Below are 20,236 nucleotides of genomic sequence, written 5' to 3'. Positions count from 1 at the left end.
CCTTCATTTCCCCAGGTGTTTTCATTTTTTTTTTCCAATACCTGTAAATCTTCACCAAAATATAATTAGTTTGTCCTTGTCACATGCCCAACCTCGACACCAAATTTCGTCCGAATCCATTCCCAACTTTTTGAGATATCCTGCTCGCAGACAGACAAGGGAGAAAACATAATAATCTCTTCCACCTTTGGTGACCGAGATAATGAACAATCTCAATAACGAATACTTATGGATCAATAATCAAACTTGTTAACCTTTACCGAACTATTTATTATGTGCCCTCAAAAGAAACCAGCGAATGGCAGATTTCTTAACTCCTCTTCTCTTTGGACTCATCCAATCACGTGACATATACAAAGCAATGTTGAGAAGTCACTTTCAAACCCAGAGGCAAAGCCATGCAGGAATTCTGGACAGGGTCGCTTTGCGGGGAAAATCCCTTCGTGACCTGAAAAACAGAGGTGAACACAGCAGGTCTTCGTGGCGTTTCTCAACTGGCCAGCAGTTCATTACCATTGTAAGGCAAGAGTTGGTGGACAAAGAGGAAGTGAAACTTGGCTTGGACCATTGGCAAAACAATAGCTAGACTTCTCTCATCAGAGCAAAACCTTCTGGCTTTGTTGGATGGCTCCTTGTGGCATTTTTCTCAGCACAACCGGGCATTTACAATGGCTTTTCTTCAAGTGTGTCAATCCTTCTCACGGTTCACACACACACACACACACACACACACACACACACACACACACACACACACACACACACACACACACACACACACACACACACACACACACACACACACACACACACACACACACACACACACCTGTGCAGTATTTAGATGTGGGGGTCGAACAACAGAAGGACAAGGAAAACAAATATCGATGTGCACGTTATAGCGACGCATGTCTAAACTCACAATTAATTAGGTTATGCTTATTCTAAACAAATATTAAGGAGATAACTGAACTTAACGAAACAGTTTTAACCCACTATGAATCATGCGCGCAACAATGTTATATTATCATGTGCTAGTAATATCCACTTAACAAGGAAATCCAACACAGGTGGAAGCCATTCAGCCCATCATGCCTGTGCGAATACCACACTAATCCATCCACACAAGATCCAAGGAAGAAAATACAAAAAAAGTTTTTAATTAATGAAATATTTTTTTTTGTTTGTTTGTTTTTTGTAGTTTTTGTGTTTTTTTTTTTCTTTTCTTCCCCTCAGGGGAGGGGGCTTGGGCTTAGTTAAGAACACACAATATCAACCACACAACCCCCCTTGACAAGACCCCCACCAACAGCACTCCATACACATGCACACAATCACCTATCATTGCTCAAACTTCCTAAAAGTCCGATCAACATCCCCATACCCCTCTATCTCCAAAACTTCCAGGTACCTCTCTAATTCCAATTTAAACTTATCTACTTTTCCTGCTGCAAATATTTATTTTTCACAAATATAATATACAGGAAACAGTTTGGGGATTTTTGTGCAGTACTAATAATACATTGTTGAACTAATCAACACCAGTTACGTTCATGTGAATTACAAGAAAGCACAATAAAAGTTACAAACAAGAAAGCATCTGAAAATGCAAAACTACCCACTTTGAATTTGGACTTCTCTTTCTCCTTCTCATCATTCTCCTCCTTCTCATTTCTTCTTCTCCTCATTCTCCTTCTCCTTCCTCTTCTCCTCCTCTCAACCCCCTTCTTCTCCTTCTTGCTCTCCCCCTTCTTCTCCTCCTCCTTCTCCTCCTCCCCCTTCCCCTTGTCCTTTTTCTTTGTCTTCTTTTTCTTTGTCTTTTTCTTATTTTACTTCTTCGTTGTCTTCTTTTTTTTCTTCTGTTCTTTTGACCAAATTCTTAATTTGTTTTCTCCATAATCTCATTATGAAATTTGATGACAAAATATCAAATGGTAAAAAATAGAAGTAACGTCCAGGATAGACACATTGAAGATGTTGCAAAACCCTGTCTTCACTGTATGGGGGACGGGCTATATAATGACAATTTTTGTTTTTTACTGAAGCAGTTTGTTTCATCACCATTTATAAAAGCTGTCAATTTACAATAACCAACACATATGACTGTTATCGCTGATAATTTGATGAATTTAGCCGAAAGTATGAATATCAGTGAAGTAACCCAAACATTTTCACAATACTGAAAATAGCATGAGTGAATTGCCATTACAGAGAGCTGGTTAAACTCTCCCAATCTCGGCTAATTGCAGACCTCACGTCTTTCTCCCACCTTTTGTGAGGCTGTTCAATCACGCTTTTCCTTCCAGGGATCCAAGCTAAATGGTGCACGACCATCTTATGTCATTTTCTATCTTTGCATGCAATCTTTATTACCCACAAAGCATTACTAACCCATCCCTCTTACTTACAGATTCATGTTTCCTCCTCTCTGACTGTCTGACTGTCTGTCTGTCTGTCTGTCTGTGTCTCTTTTTCCTATTTGTTCATTCCCACTTGTTGCCCTACTGCCCCACTTTAAGTTAATTACCCTTTTAACCTATTTAACCTCTGTTTTTCCTATCCTGATAGGAAAAAAAGGTATCTCTTATTTCCTTCCTTTTATTTTTTTTCAAAACAAGATCTTGACTCGGACACATGGGATTTAATCCCAGGTTCAGATCCAGATGTTCTGTTGGAGACGCATGCAGGCCAACCTGAAGTCTTTAAGCGGTAATTTGTGTCTCAGTGTCATTTTTAAAATTGGCCCTATATGTTCTCATTATCTTTAACACGCCGTTTTTGGCTCATCAAGTGTTTACAGGAAGGGGAGGCGAAGGCATCATCGGAAAGAGCGAAGGGGACGCAAATCGAAGAAGGATTCGCCATGCAGGTCTCGTGGGGTTATCTGCTTCTCGCATGACAATGACCATTGGCGCACTCCACCCTACTGGACCCGTGCGTTCCTTCTCGTATGCAGCATTTGTTTGCTTCGAAATTCTTTGCACACTTGTTTGTTTGTTTGTTTATTTATTAATTTATTTATTACAGTTGTCTGCTGACTCAGTGTGTTGTGAGCAGTCTGTGCCTTGCTGGAATAGTGAAACCACTCAAATTTTTTCAATAAGTATGTTTTTCATCAATGTCAGGAACACTCCGGTTAGTTTACCTCATACGTGAACACATCTGATATCACAACGCAAAATGATTTTTCCTGGTCATTGGCAACTCTTTCAACTGAGGGAGAGACATTACGCACTTACACCGGAAAATATAATTAAGTGCCCCCATACATGTGGCAGTGTCACAAAATAAGTTTCTTCCTTGCATTCTGACATAACAACTGTACTTCATACAAGTTTGGTCTCTGCATTTGCATAAGTACCTTCTGAAATTGGTTCGTGGGCACCAGCAGTGACCACTATTGTCTGTGTGTCTGTCTGTCTGTCTGTTTGTGACTCTCTCCAGAGCATAGCTCCATGACGTTTGATGCGATCTTGATGAAACTTGGACGCAAGCTAGATATCATGGTGTAGTTGTGTCTTTTTGTATGAGGGACGTCCCACGCCCCTTGTGGGCGGAAACACGCCCACTTGAACTTTTTATTGTTTCACGAAAAAATAAGTGACCACTATATTCGTTATTGGTGCTGCGTCACGAAGGGCATCCGGTATAAACACTAAGTCAAATCACTATGCAGATTATACGGATGATCCAGTGTGGTGACCCCTAACGGGAGCAGCCGAAAGAAGAAGAAGATATTCGTTATTGGTGTGTCTGTCTGTCTGTCTGTCCCGAACATAGCTCCGTGGGTTTTGATCTGATCCTGATCAAATTTTGGTGGGAGGTTTATATCATGATCAAGTTTTGTTTTCCTGAGAATGGGCATGGTGCGCCCATTATGGGCGGAGCCACGCCCAAAAAACGTGTTTTGCATCTTCAATTTGCATCTTCTCCTAGAGGGTTTGTCGAATCTGACAGGGGTTTCGGTATTTGGTTAGCCCAATGGCACCTGCATAGCCCCACAGAGCTCGATTTTTTTCATTTTCATCCCAAGGTGAAGGTCACAAGGTCACGAACTTAGAAAATTGCGAATTTTGACATGAAAATCATACGACTGCCCAAACTTTGAGAGCTAGGATGACAATATTTTTTATGCATACTCTTGAGGTCATTCCCCACCTTAAGTCTTGAAACCATTTTGCTCCATCTCAAACACCTTGCCCGTGGCGCCCCCTTCAAGTTTGTTTTTACGCTGATTTCATCAAAGTATGGATAATCCGAGGAGTGCGAAATGCCATATAGTCTATATGACGTTATATTGTTCCTGGAATGTTCCAGAGAAAGTTTTGCACCAAAGGGCATAATCCTTGACCTTTGACTTTTAAAGTTCACAAAGGTCAAATTTTCAAAGTTGTGGGAATCGAACCGGGTTTTCGACCTTCTTCGATGAACTAACTCCAATAAGCTATAGCACATATCTTGTTTCCTTATTTTAATGTCCACAACATTGTTTTGTGACCTTTAAAGGTTATGCAAAGGTCAAATTTTGAAAGTTGTTGAACAAAACTGGGTTTTCGAGATTTTGCAGCTAATAACCTGTCACTCGTACCACATCATGTTGATCATTTTTATAACTTGGTCAAACATTATCACATTGTCTCATCCTTGACTTCTGAAACGATCTACATCGTCAAATACCGTTCGTGAACCATCGTCGTCTTCAGACTTTTTATTTATTATTTTTTTCTCGATTTTTTTTTCTCGTAATTTTATTTCCTAGAAGCTGTGCGTAATGTCCATAAGTACAACATATAAAAAATCCGATTCGATTTGGTCAATTTTGATGGAAGAGATAGGTTTTTACGGTTGGGCTTCCTCAAAAGCTTCCACTAACTCAATTGTACCTATCGTGGCATTATTCAATAATGCCCGTGAACCATCGTCGCCTCTGGCTTGTCAGAAGTTATAATCATGCTAAAAAGTAATATTGAAATTATTAATTCTGAGTCCCAACTATAAAATGTGAATTGAAATAAACTGTCACATTTATAATCGCAGATGGCAACTTCTGTGCCTGCACGACCTCCGTAAACAACACCTACTGGTGCCTGAGAACGATAAATGAGACCCACAACATCCTCTTCTGCAAATTCATCACTGGATTCATCGAGTACTTCGACATGAATTCTGACCCATACCAGGTGATGTACGAGGAGGCATTCAAAAATTCCAGCAACGAGATACTAACTCTCTGGTCCAAGAAACAGCAACATTTTATTTTTAAATCTATAGAATTGTTTTGATTACTTAGAACATATTTTCTTACTAATCATAATACTTGTAAAATTGAAAATCTCAAATGAAATGTCGGCTTATCTTGGACTATTGTGAGTGTCTCGTTCCGATGACTTTTTGAATGCCCTGATAGCATATTGTGTGGCGATGCTATGTGTAAATGTTCATGAATGTATGTCATTTATCCCAGAAGTTCATCAGAGGCTATTTTTCCACCTTCATGTGGGTTTCTGTAAAGTGTGAAATTGTAATTTACACCTTACACAAGAGATACCATGATAATATTTTTGCAAAGCCAGATTAAGCAATTGATTTATTCTGCGTGTAGGTCCCTTTCTATGATCGAGGAACTACTTAATTTCAATTGAATTTTATATTTAAGCACTATAGATCACGAATTAGAATATGAACCTGCAGTTTTAATTTGGCAAATTGTACGGAGTTTCATCTCGAGCGCACAGGAGCACAGCAATAGTTTCAGTCTGTCTGCCTGTCTGGCAGTCAAAAAAAATTGAAAATCATTCCATACAAGAAACACTGTTTTTAAGGATGTCATAAAGGACTCAAACAAGTACGAACTAGAACAGCACTCGGTCGAGCACACACCTCTGCCAGGATGAACAGTTTACCTTAAATTGTATCACAATGATAGGCTAGATCTGGATCCAAACCTGAACTAAAATCAAATTTGCTTGTTCTCGTCACGTAACCAACTCGTATCCACCTAGTTTTGTCATAACTTGCCAACAACTTTTTGAAATATCAGGCTATATATAATTTTTGCCCCCATCTCTTCATGGTGAATAATGACAATTTTTTTTTTAATTCTAGTATTCAGATTCGGATCTTCACCAAATTGAATCAATTCTTCCTTGTCACACAACAAACCTGTCTTCCAACTTTCTTCCGAATCCGTCCACAACTTTTTGAGTTATCCATCTCACAGGCAGACAATTGGACAGACAAGCCGGTAGGTGACATGGGTGGTCGCTAGACTAAGGCGAATTTGAAATATGTAGATAAATGAACACTTCAGATGGCATTTTTGCCGTTCGTTGTTCCATATAGGAACATGACGAGCAACTGTCCATTCATCATTTGTGTTCGATTCCCTAACCCTACGTTAGGGAATCCCAACGCGAACTTTGGGGTGAAAGCATATAGTAATATAATTGCATAATAGTCATAGTTTTTGACGGATCGGGCTGAAATTTTTTGACAAAGATTGATTATAGCGTGCATAAAAGCACGGAAGCCAATTTTTGATTTTGGGAAAAAAAAATTCGGATTTTTTTCTAAAATTTCAAAGTCATGTTGCAAAGCAACAGTGGTGTCCATAGCAATGGTGCTCAAAAGCATACAACTACATCCTGGTATGAACCTACCAGTCAAGTTTCATCAAAATCAATTGACTCCTCTGGCCTCTAGAGCTGTCCATTACATACATACATACAAACAGACAGACATACAGACAGACGGAAAACCTGAGACTAAGGGTAGTCTAGCGACCACCCAACAGAGAGGGGTGAAAACAATACCTTCATCTAGCTTCGGTGGCAGAAGCAGACCTGTCAACCCCAAATTATTAAAAAGCGTGAGAATGTAAAATGTGTCTAGCGAGGTCGCGAAGCGATCGAGAATTGAGGGCGCGAAGCACCCGAAAAATCGAGGGGGGTTTGCGGTCATGCTCCCCCAGAAAATGTTTTCTCTCTGGTGTGTCTTGGATGCAATTTCCTGCATTCTAGTGCCAAATTCATCCATATGCTTTTTTTTTCTTCAGTCCGGAGACAGGTTTTTATGTCATGTTGTTGGTTTAGTCCACTGTATGAACCAACAACATGAACAAACAAGACATTTTATTTTCTTCAACAGATCAAATGCTTTGCAGGAATGAGAATACTCATCATCCTTGTAATTAAGATGTATTATTTCAGCATATTGATAGTATTTCCCAGTATTTTGCGGCGATTTTGTGCAAAAATGAACCCCCAATAACAAGACATTTCATTGGATCAGGATGGTCGTCGATAATTGACCGATCATATTCTGTCTCATCTAGGAAGTGCGGAACTACACGAAGGAATGGGATTGAAGTCGGTATTCAAGGCTATAACATCAGTTAAACCAGTCGCAATGCAATAATGTTGGAAATATTTTTTGGTGCCGAGAAATTAAAAAAGAAAAGTGTGAGAATTTATAGTGAGAACGTGACTTTCAATAGAAAGTCGTGTCTCACGGCAAAAACGTGAGAGTTGACAGGTGTGCAGAAGAAGTAATAACTGATTTTAATGTGTTAGATAGGGTGGTGTAAAAGATGGTGCATCAATGGTGGTAAACTTATGATCCAATGTTTTTTTGTTGTTTGTTTTTTTTCTACTGCCTTTAAAAGTTTTATTTTATTTCAAGTTAATTATATATTTGAATGCTGAAGAACCCGAGCCTTGTTGGCACTTCCAAAACCTTCAGTTTAGCAGTACCTAGGCAAAACTTTATGCCGTCTCAACCAATCAAATTTACTGCGCCCTCTGGACGCTCGATGCAATGACAGATTCAAACGACAGATTTGCTGTGCGCTCAGACATTCAGACAACGGTGACATTCAGACAAAATTGGGCCTCGCGATGCAACGATAGAGCTAACTTTTTCCAAAAGATGTTTGTTTGGTGCATCTTTTTCTCAAAGATCATTCCAACATTCTCAGTTTCTCTGAGAAAAGGTGGCAGTGTTCAGCTCTGGACTGTTAAGTTTGACCCATTGGCTTCATGTGGTTGCAATCGCGCCTGTTATTCAAAATTCATGGATAAAGTTGATATAGATTGTGCTGAAACACAAAGTAAGAGTTAAAAAGACCCCTTCCTATGTCCTTTTCTCAAGACTGCGTGGGGTAAGGTGTTCTATGAACCCTGTAAATCAACAATGGTGGTTTCTTCCGTATGACCAGTTGTTGAAAACCTCAAATGATAAATCAAAACTATAGAAGAAAAACTGAGTAAAAATTGAGGATTTATTTGTTTTAAAAATCCATTGTTTCTCAATGCAGTTGCAAAATGTGGCTGCAACACTCAGCCGGGCTGCCCTGAATGAGCTTTTGTTTCAACTGGCTCAGCTGAGACGGTGTCGGGGCCAGAGAGAATGTGACTCCTCTTGGAGACACCAGCCTCGTACGTGGAAATCTCGAAGCAGGTACTTGGAGTGTGAATTTGTCTTATGTTAATCGTCTGGATTTTGAATTACCAAGGAACGTGAATTCACCCTTGGAATGCAGAAGGCACAAATACATTGAAATGCTCTTGTATTAAAAATTCCAGCAAAGGACAGCAAGCTACTACTACTGCTACTACAGTACTTCTTTAATGGTACCAATTATTCCCACCTTGTGGGGTCGGCCAGGGAACATTATTTGGCCAAAGTCTTTCACGAACTGGATGGCCATGTCTGATGTTCAACGAGGTGGCAGGGATTTGGTATTTGGCCAGGGTATCTGTGATAACTCGCCTACTCCTTGCAAGTTACCTGTGAGATCTTTAATGCTGGAAAACAGGTCCTGTGGCTTAACATCCTTCAGAGGGACGTTACACTCATAGTATGACAGTTCATAGCTCGATCGAGATTCAAATACAGGATAGCTCAAAGGTGAGTGCACATCCAGTGCCTCCAGAAAGTCTACACCCCCTTTCAAATTTTTCACCTTTTGCTGCCTTATAGCCTGGAATTAAATTGCATTAAATCAGACTTTTTCCAGCTTTATTTACACATCGTAACCCACAACTTCCAAGTGAAAAACCAATTCTACAAATTTCAGAAAATTAAAAACACAAAAGTATAATATCTTGGTTGGATAAGTGTTCACCTCCTTGAGTTAATACTTGGTTCACTTCTTATACTTGATTAATAAACATTTCTTAAGCATTAATAAAATTATTTAAAATAAATAATTAGTAATAAATTAATAATTATTATAAGAAAAATTAATAAGGTTGATAAACATGAATGCAGTGCTGAAGTCACGTGGGCAGCGAACTTGCTGTGGCAGTGGTCATGCGGGACGTGCCACCGTGCAGTGCGAGTGTGGGGAAATCTATGCATGTGTGTGAGTGAAAGGATTGAGTATATTGCAAGCAGGTTGGAGGAATGTGCATGGGTTGGTGCACGGATTAAGAAGGTGGATAAGTGTTCTTATACTTGAGTTAATACCGTTAATACTTGGTTGGTTAATACGTAAACTTCTCTTTTATTCAGGGTGGATCAACTACCATTTGAGGTATTTTAAGAGGATTGTGGTATTTGTTTTATTTGTTTTTGCCTTCCTTTGCCATCCACGCAGACTGCTATTTTTGTGCTAAATTTCCACAAAGGTGGAAAAAGTCTGATTTTATGAAATTTTATTCCAGGCTATAAGGCAGCAAAAGGTGAAAAATTTGAATCGGGGTGTAGACTTTCTCTCGACACTGTACATCTAAGCTATCCTGCATCACAAAGCACAACAATCTGTCTTCAAAATTGGCTCTTTTGTTTTATAGTCAACATGTAATTATGGCATAAACAATGGGATTCATTGCTTATTCTGAACTGTGTAGAGTTTTTGCTGACCCTCCGTTTTTAGAGCCATTTATAAAGTCAAAGCAAAACTTGCTAGCACTTGAACCTCTCCATTATTACCTGAAAGAAAATGTGTGTGTGTGTGTGTGTGTTTCAATGTGTCTCCTTCATAACTGTAAAACCATGAAACCTAGCAGCCTGAAACTTTGCGTGCGTACTCGGGAACTCCAAAGTAGTGCATGAGTGAAAATTGGGTGTTTGGGTTAATTTAAACATCCCTTTTGAAGATGATTAACGGCCTCATTTATCTTCCTTTATCATTGCATCATCCTTGGTCAGCCCTCTGTCAGCTTGCTGGGATCTTAATTCAAAATTTTCTTCAGCGTATTCAAACATGCCTTGATTTGGCGACACTATCTCCTCTCACGGTCTAATTCAAGTATTTAACCAAAATATTAAGGGACAAAAATGAAACAAATACCACTAACTGTTTAATATACCTCAAATGGTAGTTGATCTGCTGTGAATAAAAGAGGAGTTGACGTTTTGGGCCTTTTCCTATGTCCGAACAAGGAAAGAGAGATCACGTGTTGATTTACAGAGACCCTATATTTCCTTGTCCTGATGTGGGGTAAAGCCTGAAACGTCAATTCTTTTATTCACGGTGGATCAACTACCATTTGAGGTATATTAAACAGTTAGTGGTATTTCTTTTATTTGTTTTGCCTTCCTTTGTCACCCACGCAGACCATTATTTTTGTGCTAAATTTAGTAAGGATATTAATCAAATTATGATATCTGAATTGAGAATCAGATCTCATGGACTAAATAAGTGTCAATTCTGGAGTGAAAGCTAAAAATTTCAACAAATTAGCGATTTTTTTTTCATAACCAAGTGTATTTATTTAAGTCAACCATTATGCTTAATTTTTTAATTTTTTTTTTTTACTGTTCGGACAGTTATATTTAGGGAAGAAAAACTTAAGGAATGTTCAGAAAGTGGAACTTCATTGAGTGCAACGCTGTGCTCTATAACCTGCTTTTGCAATCCATGGTGATACAGTCCACATTAATCCTTTATTTTTTGGAAATTACGAACACAGTTTTCTTTTTCACCATTTTGTGTGATCTGCTTTCATTACAAAATGATAATATAAATATTCTAATAGTTGCTGCAATATATTAATAGTTGGCAGTTGCTAAAATCGGAAAAAAAATAGAAAAAAAAACACACGGATGTGGTACAAATGGGTACAAATGACTCTCCGTGGGGTGTTTTTGTACCTGCATGTTTGGTTACGTGTGTGTGGTGTGTGGATTTCACAAGCACATGGTCCAAACTCAAACTCTCATCTGGGCCTGTGTTGTGTGGTGCTGTGGAGGAGGTTATGCGACCGTCTCACGAATCATGCACTTCTGCACGTGTGGAGCAGACGATCTGCAGTGCCGAAGTCATGTGGGGAGTGAACTTGCTGTGGCAGTGGTCATGAGGGACGTGCCACCGTGCAGTGCGAGTGTGGGGAAATCTATGCATGTGTGTGAGTGAAAGGATGAGTATATTGCCGGTGCACCTGCATGGTTAATATGGACCGCTAGAATGTTGGAGGAATGTTCATGGGTTGGGGCATGTATGCAGGCAGACCAATGCCAGGTAGATAGCATGGGTTTTAATTTTTAAATGCTACTGCTGGTTTTGTATAGTTATATGACATGGCGGTTAAAAAGTAAAGGTTGCTGTTTGGGTGCATTTCATCGCCTGAGTAACGCCCTGGTACACTGCATTTCCCTTCCCCTCCCCACACGCGGCCTTCCCCTCCCCTCACACTGCCTTCCCCTCCCCTCACGCTGCCTTCCCCTCCCCTCACGCTGCTTTCCTCTGCCCTCACGCTGCCTTTCCCTCCCCACACGCTGCCTTCCTCTCCCCATACGCTGCCTTCCCCTCCCCACACGCTGCCTTCCTCTTCCCACACTCTCCCTTCCTGTTCCCACACTCTGCCTTCCTCTTCCCACACGCTGCCTTCTCCTCCCCACACGCTGCCTTCTCCTCCCCACACGCTGCCTTCTCCTCCCCACACGCTGCCTTCTCCTCCCCACACGCTGCCTTCTCCTCCCCACACGCTGCCTTCTCCTCCCCACACGCTGCCTTCTCCTCCCCACACGCTGCCTTCTCCTCCCCACACGCTGCCTTCTCCTCCCCACACGCTGCCTTCTCCTCCCCACACGCTGCCTTCTCCTCCCCACACGCTGCCTTCCCCTCCCATCCCCTCACACTTTCCCCCCTCTTCCTCGCTCTCCCCCACTTCTTAGCTTCCCTTCTCTCACCACTTCCTCACTCTCCCCACCCCTCCTCGCTCACCCTCCTATCATCGAAGTGACGGTTGTACTTGCTCAGACTATAACGACAGTAAAGTAACCTTTTTCAATGACATAGTGAACTTCTCCAATGTAGGGACTTCGATTTGAGCTCTTCAAGTAGGACGGTTTAAATTAACACTGAACTCCAATCTTCTTTTCTTTTTTTTTGTCTTTCTGCATTTGAATGAATAAGATTCTATGCTAAGACTGCAGATGGAGGAAACTCAATCAGCAAGTGCACAAATCATGGATGATCTCATCCTCGTGTGGCACGACATCGCGTGCTGACGTGAGAACTCCATGCACTATATATTCCACTTTCGCTTGGAACGTCTGAAAGGCTTTCAGCTCTCTTGGCGTGGAGAGAAGCATCAACAATGGAACGTTTGGAAGTGTTTGCCCATCTCGTCCAGACAAACACAATCGCTTACATATATTTAACCATCTTGTATACATTCTAACGAAAGCAGCTGTGGAGTCGCCTGTATCCAAAAAAAGTCTTCCTATTGTATGACATTCCCCAGAAGGTGGCAGGGCGACCAAAGCAAAGTTTGGTGCTCCTTATTGAGAGCGTTGCTTTGGTTCCCTTCGAAATCGAAGCATTCATTCCCTGCAGAATGCTGGTGTATGTATATGAACATTTGTCTTGCTTATTTGAGCTTCACCCTTAAACATTCCTCAGTAAACTAGCTTTCAAAGGCTGGCATTCCCTTTATATTTATTCCAGCAAAGCAAAGTGAACAAGTATGGTTTGGTTGATCTTTTTCTCATGCATCTGTGTGCACGATCCCATCAATTACTTTGTCTGCAAGACTTTTGTCTGCAAGAGCACAGAAAAACCGAAGCATAAAGGGAGAACAAGATGTGTCATTGGCTTCTTTAATAGCTGTTATAGGGCTGGCAGGATGGCCTCTAGGTACGTGCACTCTCTTTGTTGCTATCGTGCCTGGGTTTGAATTCCGACCCAGCTATAACCTGCATACCTGGCGTTTTACAGGCAGGGTGATTCATAAATGTGTGTGTGTGTGTGTGTGTGTGCCGTCCTTCAGATGGACGTTAAACTGCACATCCTGTCTGCTAGCATCTGTTGATGGACATTAAAGATCCCATGGTGTCCTTCACGAAGAGTGGGCAAGCTATCTCCGGCACCCTGAACAAATTACAAATTCCTGCCTTAGTCACTGCTGTAGAAGCAATGGCAAACCACCGAGTATAACCCTTGCTCAGGAAAGTGTGTGTGTGTGTGTGTGTGTGTGTGTGTGTGTGTGTGTGTGTGTGTGTGTGTGTGTGTGTGTGTGTGTGATGCCAACACAGACCCATCCATGGACATGTATATGAATGGCATAGCTCTTGTGTAACAAAACTAAACAGGATAGTTTTATTATGATAAACAGAAAAAAGTAGGCAATGTAATATCCATCGATCCATCGTGCCCCATGCTTGCTAGATAAGGCTAAGTACAAAGACTGGGTCACCATTCCCTTGTCTTTGGGATAAAGGGCCAAAATTTGCAATTTGTTCAGTTTGCCAGTGATAACTCACCTCCTCTTCAAAAACAACACCATGCGATTTTAAATTGTTCACCGACCAGTGCTGACAAATGGGTCCTCAGGCTGAATGTCCATCCGATAGACGGGTACACGTTAATTCATCCTGCTGCATGCGGAACACCAAGGTGGCTGTCTATAGTAGGGTCGATATTCTAACCTCGGCTAGCTGGGCCAAAGGCGAGTGCACATACTTCGAAGCTATTCAGCCAGACCTGCAATTACATAGTTTTCAGAAAATATGAGACATAAAGGAGATCCATAATTTGAAAATCCTCCATAATTTGTCGCAAAAACCCGGCTGTGCCACTGTTTATATCAGTTTTTTTGTGTGTACTGTACAAAGTCAAGGCTTGTGGAAGAGCTCAAGATCCATAATTTTTCAAACTACTGATCTCTCTTATGTCTCATTGTAGTCCAAGAGCATTAGGGTTTAACCTGGACATTTTTGGTAACAAGCTGATTTTTTCAGGAAAGGTCCAGGAATGTGTGTGAAATAACATACTAAAAGTCCTCATGAATCCTCCTTGAGCGTTTTCCGCAATCCAAGATGGCGTCCAAAATGGCCACCATTTCCTGTTTTTCTCATAACTTTGCAAGTAGGTTTACCTATAACACATTTTAAATGTCTACACATATGTTTTGAAGTATAAGGAACTCAATACAATACATATCGGAAGATTTTGAAACACACAAAAACGAATAAAACCGCTTAAGCTCTTTCAGAAATCCAAAATGGCGTCTGAAATTGCTGCCGTTTCTGGTTTTACACCAAGGTACTTCAACACGCACTTTAAATGTTTTAATATATGTTTTGCGACTCAATGAAATGAATCATATACTTATTGGGAATTTTTCAAAAACACGCATTTACCAATAAAAACACTTGAGCTCATCCTGAAATTCAAAATGGCGCCCGAAATGCCCCTTTCCCTGTTGTTGTTTTCTCATAACTCTGCAACTAAGTAACCCAATAAAGCACACTAAAATGTCTTTATGTATGTTATGGGAGTCAAGGAATCTAGATAAATTCTTATTCGCAGATTTGAAACACCCATATCTATACCAATAAAACTACTTGAACTAGTCCCAAAATCCAAAATGGCGCCAAAGATGGTTGCAATTTCCTGTTTTTCTCATGACCCTGTGACTAAGTTACCTCAATATGCACTTTAAATCTCTAAATATATTATGTCTTGAGAAATAAGGAACTCATTCAGATACTTTGAAGTACAAAGGAAACAATAAAACCGCTGAAGTTCTTTCTGAAATTCAAATGGTGTTCAAAATGTCCGCCACTTATCAACACACTGCTGTTTTAGCCTGTTTCAAGAGGCAAAGACATTCAAAACAAGATCATGCTAGAGATTCAAACCTCAAAAGTTTCAGATGAATCTTTACCTTACGCATGCACACACCTAGTTGCATCAGTCATTGTCTTCATCGTCGGATGCTGTATCTTCAATGTTGATGTCCTCTGAAGTTGGGGTAATATCATCGTCGGCATCTATAAGAGTTGGTGCTGTATTGTTGCAATTGAGACCACTGCATTTACTGCACATTGAGGTACAAAAGAGCCCAAGTTTCTTGCAGCTAGATGTCATGCTTCTGCAACCATCTGGTTTACACCCACATGCCACCATGTTCAGCAAAGTGTCGGGTGCAACAGCAATGTCTGTTTCTACCGGGGTAAGAGTCCTGTCCTGAAATTGCCAGCCCCATTCTGTTGGAGATAAGGAGTTACCCATCCATTCCTGGACGGTAAGATAGGCGCGATATGAATGTTGCTTTGCTGCAGCACTAGTTGGAGGTAGACTTTCTAGCTGAAAGGATGAACTCGGGGAACTGCGACCGATTGCCTGTTTGTATGCGATGTGACGGTAGTCATCAAGAGATTCAAAACTGCTGGCTCCATAAAGCTTAAGAATGAAGCCTTCCCCAGCTTTTTCCACCTCGTCATGGGTGCTTCCACTGTTTGTGAAGGTATCCAGCAAGTCGTAGTCCCGCTTCTTGTGCACCATGTTGAAAGCTTTATGCTTGCCCTGACGATAGATCGCAGAGACCGTGTCACATCCTGTCACAGCATGCAGAAACATCAAGTGATTTCTTGTGTCCCCTATGGCATGCTGAATCTCATGAATGTTGAAGACCGTGACAGGATTACTGCGGCATAGCATGTACACATCTGTGGAAGAGGTTGCCCGAGCAACTAGCATTACCAGTAAGTCTGTGTCCATACCAACGACAGCAACTGGCACATGTTCTGACTCTGCCAGTGCTAGTGCTGTGGAGACAATCAGGGTGTCGGCGTCTGCTTCTGCCTGGACTTTTGGAAGAACTCAAGAGGTCTTATTGGTACTTGCGTGCTTCAGCATCTCTTAAGATGTATTCTAATGAGTTTCTCATACTTCAAAACATATATGTAGACATTTAAAGTGTGTTTTGGGGAAACCTGCTTGCAAAGTTATGAGAAAAACAGAAGAGGCGGCCATTTTGGACGCCATCTTGGATTGCGGAAAATGCTCAAGAGGATTTATGAGGACTTTTAGTATGTTATTTCACACACATTCCTGGACCTATCCTGAAAAAATCAGCTTGTTACCAAAAATGTCCAGGTTAGGGCCTATTTTGACCTAATGCTCTTGGACTATAGGTCAAAATTTTTATATTTTCTGAAAATTACATAATTGCATTGGTCTGGCTGAATAGCTTGAAAATATGTGCCAGATTTCCTTTTTCAATCTCATTCTTCCCTCCATGTCTTCATTACATCTGTTCACCACCATCTCAGATCATCCCTAATCCAAAACCATGATCTTTTCTACCCTCATCCATCCACACCCATCTCCCTCCTTCCAAATTTCCAGTTTTTCATTCCTTAGAGTGTCCTGTTTTTATCCTGTCCACCAAGCCAGACATCCTTTCTTGTCTGTCTTTCTTCACCACACCATTGTTTGTTCAATCTCCTTCAATTTGTCCTTCACCTCTGCTGTTGGTGTTTCCCCTCTCTCTACTGCACCGGATGGATCAGATGCAATAGAACAAAAGGAAAAAAGAATGACGGTAGAGGATGCTGGGAGTGGACAACATGGATGCAGAAGCAAACTAGTAGGAAGGAAAAACTGAAAACTTGGAAGGAGATTGGCTTCGGGGTGGGGGATTTAACAGGGGTATAGAATATCATGGTTTTGGATGGGGGATGATCTGAGATGGTGGTGAACAGCTGTCCTGAATACCTGGAGCGAAGAATGAGATTGAAGTTAATGTGAAAGCACAATATGTAGGGCATACGAAAAGCCGAGGAAGGTCAAATTTTAACCATTTATTTGTCCACAATATCTAGCCAGCTCAAAACTGCCTGGGCTGGATTATCAACATTGGAGGAGATGATCTTGATGAACAGAGCTCTCCGCCACACATAGTTTTGCTCATTGCTGTAAGGATAAAGGCCAGAGGAAGTGTGAAAAAGCTTTCAAATGGCGACCTTTACAACAGTTAGAAAACTATGTTGTCTGGGTTATTGGCCTGCAAATACAGTTCCCTGAAAAAATAAAATGAACACTCCTCATTGTAAATAAACTTCATTTTAACAATCTGTGATGCAAACACAATTACAAGTGCACTCGGTAGAGTGCATACCTCCGTCAGGCTGATTACTATACGTTTTGTATCCCACTGATCAGCTGGATCTGGTGTCGGAACTGAACTAAAGTCGAATCGGCTTGTACTGGTCACTTAACCAACTCATCCACCAAGTTTCTTCCGAATTTCTCCATAACTTGAGATATCGTAACATATATATATTATTTCTTCTTCTTCTTCTTCTTCTTCTTCTTCTTCTTCTTCTTCTTCTTCTTCTTCTTCTTCTTCTTCTTCTTCTTCTTCTTCTTCTTCTTCTTCTTCTTCTTCTTCTTCTTCTTCTTCTTCTTCTTCTTCTTCTTCTTCTTCTTCTTCTTCTTCTTCTTCTTCTTCTTCTTCTTCTTCTTCGTCGTCGTCGTCGTCGTCGTCGTCGTCGTCGTCGTCGTCGTCGTCGTCGTCGTCGTCGTCTTCTTCTTTCGGCTGCTCCCATTAGGGGTCACCACAGCGGATCATCCGTATGATCCGCATAGTTATTTGGCACATGTTTTACGCCGGATGCCCTTCCTGACGCAACCCTGGTCGCCTCTTACGACACACAGGGATATGGTACACCTATTTTAACTGGGGTATACACCGGCCCAGTACACTGGTACTCATTTCGCCGACCTCGGAATGATGACAGGCTGAGTCAACCCCCTGGTGTATTAATTCAGTGGCCCAACGGGGCTTGAACTCAGGACCTTTTGGATCCCAAGCTGCTGCCCTAACCACTGCGCCTACACCAGGCTATATATATATATTTATAATTTTAGAAATATATGTATATGTATATATATATATATATATATATATATATATATATATATATATATATATATATATATATATATATATATATATATATATATATATATATATATATATACATATACATACAAGACGACCCATGAACCCGTTGGGTACCTATTGTGACAGCGGTTGATAAAAAAAAATTCATTAATAAAACAAAACAAAAGATAGCTCCAGCGAACTATACCACTGAGGTTGTTTGCATTGATCAATTCTCCCGAAGAGTAGTTGACTGAATCGGTAATTGATTTTTAAATCATTTTTTCTTTGCCCGATTTTAACAAAACTTGATACTGCACACCGCAGACTAGTGTTGAGTAAGGTTGGCCGAAAGTTTTTGCACTATCGTGTACCGTTTTGGCTGTATTTCGGGAACATACATACATACATACATACATACATACATAGAAACAAGATGAGTTTTAGTAATATATAGATATAATACATTTTTATACATTATACATATATTATTTTATATATATTTATACATTTATTTATATGTATTTATAATTTTAGAAATATATATATATATATATATATATATATATATATATATATATATATATATATATATATATATATATATATATATATATATATTGTTACGAATTCGCGCCCGGCGGCGTGCGATCAGCCACGTAACTCGAATCGCGACACGTCACCCACCGGACGGACAATTCAGTCGTGACCCTCCGGGAACTACAGCCCGGAGCCTGTCACGGGTGGGGGTTTAACCTCACCACAACTCAGTCCGCATTCTACCCGTGCGAAATAGGGTACGATCGCCGAATGGTCGATTTACCTAAGTACCCGCGCGAGTAGCGTACCGAGGAGTTGTACCACGCCACAGGTCGACTCCGGACACGAACCGCTTAAGCGGCTCGTTCCGTGCTACAGAGATAACTGAGCGGAGTTATCATCGACCTCGACGGTTCAGATTATTTTCCGGGCGTTTTAAACCCACTATCAATCCCTTACGTGATGCAAGGTGGAGATTCAATAAAAGGAAGGAGACGAAGCAAAGCGCGAAACAGTTTAACAAGCAATGCACATTTATTACGGAAACATGGAAGGCACGTATATTACAGTCGAGACAAAATGCAACAAAAGCAAATGCAATACGACCGAATAAAAGGGGCAATTATTTACTACACTTATACAGTTCTACTTGTCGGGACTCGGCGCCACATCACTCATTCCAAAAAGCAAAGGAAAGAAAGCCACCCTCACAGGCAAGGAGGCAGACAGGTCCGTGGACCAAAAGTGCGTGGAACCTGGACGAGGGGCCAGGTCCACGAGACCGAGAAGGTCTTACCCGCGTCTTACCCGGGGGGGAATTGCTGATGCTCAGGGAAAGTGGAATGGCTGGCTAACTTGGACCCCGCAACGAGACGAGCGACCCCCACACCGCAACCTTGATGCCGACCGCCATATTCACTCGACTCGAACTCGAACTCTTCACTCGCCCCGACCAGCCGCCTGCAACTCAACCGCGCGAGTCGCCTTGTGCCCGCGTCTTTATAGGCCGCAGGAGGAGCCTATATGCAAATTTCAGGATCAAAACGCGATTGTAGGCGGGGCCACGCCTCCCTCTGTTCAGCCATTGGTGTGGCAAAAAGGGGCATGAGCCTTTTCTGATCCGAATTCCTCTCGAAAAGAATCCATGTTCATCGCGCTTGGAGGCGGGGCCATACCGCCCGATGCTGGCCCATTGGATGGAGACAAAGGGGGCGTGAAGCCTTCCTGATCCAAATTTCTCCGTGAGAGGAACGCATTCGTACTCGCGGCTCGACGCGTTCGGCATCAATTACCGAACGGGCCCTGGACAGCACGACGTTTGGTGTTGACTGGTGGTGTGGTCGATGGTTGTAGAAGGAGATCGGCGAAGGTGGTGGGGGGTTTGCTGTGGTGGTTTGGTGGTTGGCGGGCGTCGTTTGGGAATGGTGGTGAAGCAATGTTTGTGGGATGGAGTTGTGAAGGTAAAGGTAGTGGCTGTTTGCGTTGTTGGCGGCTAAATGGTCAAAAATAACAATAGAAAAAGAAAAATGGCTAACTCAAAGCATCGCAGCCCGGATGAAGCACACATATTCTCT

The 20,236-nt window shown here is 41.4% G+C and overlaps 1 protein-coding gene across 6 annotated transcripts in view; it reads left to right on the top strand.

The window, feature by feature from the left end:
- The window catches only part of LOC147026259 (extracellular sulfatase Sulf-1-like), a 111,312-nt gene that overhangs the window by 67,522 nt on the left and 23,554 nt on the right, over positions 1–20,236 (top strand). For 3 of the 6 annotated variants that reach the window (XM_085881506.1, XM_085881507.1, XM_085881509.1), the window contains 3 exons: positions 2,792–2,934; positions 5,038–5,180; positions 8,315–8,457. In XM_085881506.1, coding sequence (XP_085737632.1) covers positions 2,792–2,934; positions 5,038–5,180; positions 8,315–8,457 — 429 coding nt within the window. Of the gene's footprint in view, positions 1–2,791; positions 2,949–5,037; positions 5,181–8,314; positions 8,458–20,236 lie in introns of those variants that run through there. The other 3 variants (XR_015058256.1, XR_015058257.1, XR_015058258.1) reach the window with 3 other exon arrangements.

This window comes from Eptatretus burgeri, chromosome 5 (genome assembly GCF_056783735.1).
Source record: "Eptatretus burgeri isolate ZD-2024b chromosome 5, Ebu_testis_v1, whole genome shotgun sequence".
NCBI lineage: Eukaryota > Metazoa > Chordata > Myxini > Myxiniformes > Myxinidae > Eptatretus > Eptatretus burgeri.
This window is presented reverse-complemented; position numbering and strand designations above follow the sequence as displayed.